This window comes from Penaeus monodon, chromosome 1 (genome assembly GCF_015228065.2).
Source record: "Penaeus monodon isolate SGIC_2016 chromosome 1, NSTDA_Pmon_1, whole genome shotgun sequence".
NCBI classification, from domain to species: Eukaryota; Metazoa; Arthropoda; class Malacostraca; order Decapoda; family Penaeidae; genus Penaeus; species Penaeus monodon.
This window is the reverse complement of record NC_051386.1, coordinates 1,784,346-1,789,345: the sequence shown is the minus strand read 5'-3', so window position 1 is coordinate 1,789,345 and position 5,000 is coordinate 1,784,346. Positions and strand designations below refer to the sequence as shown.

The 5,000-nt window shown below is 44.3% G+C and overlaps 1 protein-coding gene across 1 annotated transcript in view; it reads right to left on the bottom strand.

The window, feature by feature from the left end:
* LOC119574564 (DBH-like monooxygenase protein 1) overlaps positions 1–5,000 on the bottom strand; it is a gene marked incomplete at its 3' end in the record, with an annotated part of 12,895 nt that overhangs the window by 3,566 nt on the left and 4,329 nt on the right. Inside the window, 2 exon segments of the mRNA XM_037921881.1 lie at positions 132–239; positions 409–582. Of these exon segments, the coding sequence (XP_037777809.1) occupies positions 132–239; positions 409–573 (273 nt within the window).

Here is a 5,000-nt window from a genome sequence, read left to right as displayed (position 1 = left end):
ACCACTTCTTTCCTTATTTTCCATTTTGTTTATATCTGACTGGCCACGAGGTGACTCATTTTATCCATTTAATTACACCTCACTTTGACCTCTGTGAGACTGACCACGAGTCCACTTGGTTCCACACTTACCTCCAGGGCAACCTTTCCCTCGTCCGACACCCAGCCGAGCACGATGTCGGCGTCCCGCATCCCGCCGTTGGGGGAGAACCCGAGGCCCACGTACCCCTTCGTCGCCACCTTTGAACAAAGGTGAACAAGGTTAATAAATGAAAAAGGAATGTAATTAACAGCGGATTTTTACACAGATAAGGCTGTGTATTTGAGTAAGACATAATGCTCACTGTCGTTTATATTTTCCTTGTTAACGGAAGCTCTGCGATTATGCAGACAAGACACCCGCACTCACCTGCACTTCGATGACGATTTCCTCGTCCCGCGGCGTCCACAGCATGACGTATTTGCCTTCCTGGTCCAAGACAGCTCTGTGCATCAGGTCCTTGGACTCGAGGGACTGGCCGTGGACGCCCATACAGGCCGCAAGCGCCACGAGGGTCCCCACGACCACATTCATTGAAGTCACCTGTGAATTATTGATTGCAAATGCATTTCGTCATAAACGTTGGTATAAACACCTGTGTCCTGTAGCGATAACATATATAAGACGTTAAATACCCTACAGCTTCCTCAAGATGCCTTCAATCCGCAATAATTTTAATCATGAATAATGGGGCGTGATGAGTGCAAGGTCTAAGCACCACTCTTTATATGCAAAGCCCAGGTCCCTTGCATAGCCGTCGGTGAGTCACAGAATTCACAGCAACTGGATAGTACATGTAAAAGGCGGTGACTGTCAGGGAGGACAAATAATTCTGAACTCCTGAAATAACTAAAAGTCTCCTTCGAGCTCAGAAAATCATCTGGGTATCTTGGAGTATATCAGACCTGAATGATAGATATGAATAAATATATAATTTTTATTTACTGAATGTTTAGATTTGTGTGGATGTATGTGTACAGATGATACATTGTGTGTGTGCATGTGTGTGTTCTATATAAATATATATATATATATATATATATATATATATATATATATATATATATATATATATATATATATATATACTGAACCACCTACTGTAAATAACTATTGACTGTCCTCGGTATCCATAAAACACTACCTGCACATCAGTGTGTGAATGGTGGACTGCTTCTTATTATTCATGAATGTCCAGCTTTACGAATTGGGCAAAGATTACAAAACGGTTCAGGATGCCACAGTGCCATGTTTCAAACTCCTTCCCACGAGGGTCGGTGGGCGCAGCGGGCATGAGCAGATGCAAAATACGTCTAGGATTGATCGTCCCGTTGCTTCCCGCCTGGTTTCCATTTGAACATTTTTCAACGTCCGTATTTTCTGCATTGAAATCTCCATCAACTGATATTACTCCCCGGCTACGCCATGTTGAAACACTACATTAAATGTTGAAACTTTGGGAGATTTTCCGAACGGGGAAGCAGGCCATTTTTTTTTCTTTTTTTTCCACTCTTTTACCTTTTTAAAATTTGACGCCCAAGGCAGCCGCCAAGGTGCCCCTCCCGCGCGACGCCGCCGTTTACACCCTCCGGCTAATAAGACGTGTCAATAGAATCGCCGTCGCATTCTGCTAAACGAAACAAAGGGTTGTTGTCTAAGTCGGCGAGGACACGGCCAGCTGCGATGCCAGGTCGTGTTTTGTCTCGCTTTTGCTGCGAATTTATCTGACTATTATGAGAGTTGGAAAGAGAGGGAGAGGAAAGGGATAGCAAAGAGAAGGAGAGGGGTGGGAGGGAAAGAAAATGAAAGGGAAAAGGGAGGGAGGGAGGGAGGGAGGGAGGAGGGAAGGGGAGGGGAGGGGAGGGAGGAGGGAGGGGAGGGGAGGGAAGGGAAGGGAAGAAGAAGGAAGAAGGGAAGGAAGAAAGGAAGGGAAGGAAAGAACAGGGCAGGAAAAGAAAAGGAAGAGAGGGAAAGAAAAAGAAGAAATAGAAAAGAGAAGGAAAGGCGGGGAAACGAAAAGAAGAAAAGGGAATGGAATGAGCGAAGAGGAGAGCAGAGGAAAGGAAAGAAAGGGAAAGGAAAGGAAGAAAAAGGAGAGAAACGGAAAGAAAGGGAAGGAAGGGAGAGTAAAGAAAGAAAAGGGAAGGGAAAGCAGAAAAGGAAAATAAAATAAAGGGAAGGGAAGGAATGGAAGGAGAAGGAAGAAAAGGGAAAAGGAATGAGGAAAGAAGAGAAGGAGGAAAGGAAGAAAGGAATAGGAAAGGAAAGAGAAAGAGAGAAAGGAAAGGAAGGGAAATAGAAGGGAAAGGAAGGGAAGGCAACAAAGCAAAGGAAATGACGGGGAAGCGAAGGGAAAGGAAGGAAGGGAGGAAGGGAGGGCAGAGCAAAGGGAGGGCGAGGCAAGGGAGGGTCGACGCACCACAAAATTCCTGGCATGTCCCTTGAAATCAATATTGATTGCAACAGCTGGTTCATTCCGTAATTTTCCTTGAATGGCAACGCCTTAAACGAATAAACATTGGAGAAAAAACGCACAATTCCAGGTAACTCTCTACCGCTTTCCAAAACCGCAACGAATTTCTCAGGAATACTAGCAAATCTAGCGCAAAATATAATACTAATATTTCAGACAGAATGGGTAAAGTCTACCAACATTGAGAAAGAAATCGTAATACAGATAACATAGAGTTTCCATACAGAGAGGAATCTGCAATATCCAAGTGATCAGCAACCCATGGAAGTGTCCAGTTGTAGACAAAACTGCACGTTCTCTAAAGCTGGCAGCGCTCGGTGTTACTACTTGCCTTTACATACATGTTAGACAAACCCAGGTCACCTGCATAAGGGAGTTACCTGTGCCACAGTACCTAGAAAGTATTGGTTATTTCAAAATCCTTATTATGTCTCTTATATAACATGGCTGTCACGATTTATCAGAAGCTGAACTTTCCCCTCCGTCGAACGCATTTGCCTTGTCCACTTGTAAGCGAAGCAGAACGTACATTTCTATGTACTCGTAACCCACAACTCGCTATTGTGAAGATGGCGTTGAAGAGGATCCAGATTGGTATAAAATACATTCCGTGCCTATGGGGAATTTTTAGGGTCAAAGAGAGGATATCCACAGCATGTGTGAATATCTCCTTCTATTTTAGTGAACATGGTGATTACAGATATTATCACAATAATCTTGAAAAGTAGAAATATTTTAATGATTTACATGTGGGTGTTTGTGGCAGGACCTTCTTTCGTAGAGGAAGAAACCACAGTGTCCATATTCATATACTCACGATTTTAATATTTGTAAAGTTTTCATCCCTCATCTGTCACATTTCCGTTATTTATTGCTGTCACTCATTTGGACAAGATCGGTTGCGCCTGTTAGCTATCTCTATATCAGAACAAGTCGTCCCCTCCTCAGTCTGCGTCCTGTGTCCTTTGGGGCTCTGCAGCGCCAACACACTTCCACAAATTCCGCCGCTTCCCATCCCCGCCCCCGCACCTCGACCCCCGGAGGCCGCACTCGGTCGCTTTGGGGCCCGGGCGGCAGGGGTCGCCTTCTGGCATTCCAGCATTCCACCGTACTCTGGAGTGCGTAGGCAGACCGCCTGTCATTTGTTGATTTACCTCTCTCCATCATATTAACAATTCTGACAACTAATGGTAAAAATATGTCTGTAAAGGGGCACATTATGAGCAGAAAGGTAGAGGATTACGTAAATGACCACTGGAGACACAAATCGGTCTGTTCTCGGCCTTTTATATTTTACCTTTCCGGTCAGTGAACCCGCTAGTTTAAAATCATAAAAAAGCTAGTAAATAATATAGATATAAGTTTGTCAATACTAAACTGGAGTCTCTTCTTGACGTTCCAGATTTCAAGTCCGAATTGCGTCTTTACTTAAGTTTCCTGAATTGGTGCTCGTTATTTCACTTCGGTACTAGACGGCGACGACAGTTTTTTAGTGATTATTGTCAAAAGCGGCCGCGGTGGCCGAGTGGTTAGAGCATCGGACTCAAGACTGTCACGACGGCAATCGGAGTTTCCAGGGTTCGAGTCACCGGCCGGCGCGTTGTTCCCTTGGGCAAGGAACTTCACCTCGATTGCCTACCTAGCCACTGGGTGGGCAAGCCAGCCCAAGTCAGTGCCGGTCCCAGACCCTGGTAAATAGAGATGGTGACTCGATAAAAACACCGAGCGGAAGGCAACAGCAAACCACCGCTCTAAATTGCCAAGAAAATCATGGAAATCCATGATCGCCAACGTCCTTGTGGGATAGGGCACTTAAAAAAAAATTGTCAAAAACTTCTTTAATTTTAGATTCCACAACCCGGACTCTGCACTCGCCAGAGAGCCGCCTCGCAGGCTTTAAAGATGTTATGATAGCATAACAATATCTGACAAAGTTCTGCACATCCAATGGCTCTATATCATCCCTGGAAAACAGGACAAGGGAAAGGCCGCTGTGGCTCCACTCTCCCTGCGTGGCGCGCCCGGGCCTGGCCAAAAGGGCGAAGGTCCACAGTCAGATAAGGCTTGTAGAAGCCAGGTCCGGGATACTCAAAACTACCCGTCCAAGGATACAAGGTTGAGGACGTTGTAACCGCCTTACTACATCGTACCTTCCGATCTCCTTACTACATTGTAAACCAACTATTCTCAAAACAAATTTACGATGTAGTAAGGCCTGTGTTTACATTGTAAGTTAATTCCATTGACTATCAAGAGAGGGCAGACCGGTAGTCGATTGACGAATCGCCAGTCAGCCTGCTAGACGTAACAACCAATGGAAAGCTATAGCTTTCTTATTGCCACGCCTCCAAGTGTTGTAAAATTATGAATTTCCGTAGTAAAAGTTCTATACACCAAGAGAAAATGACAATACATTCGTTCAGGCAAAAAAAAAATAATAATAAATAAATAAATAATAATAATAAAGAAAATAATAATAATAATGTAT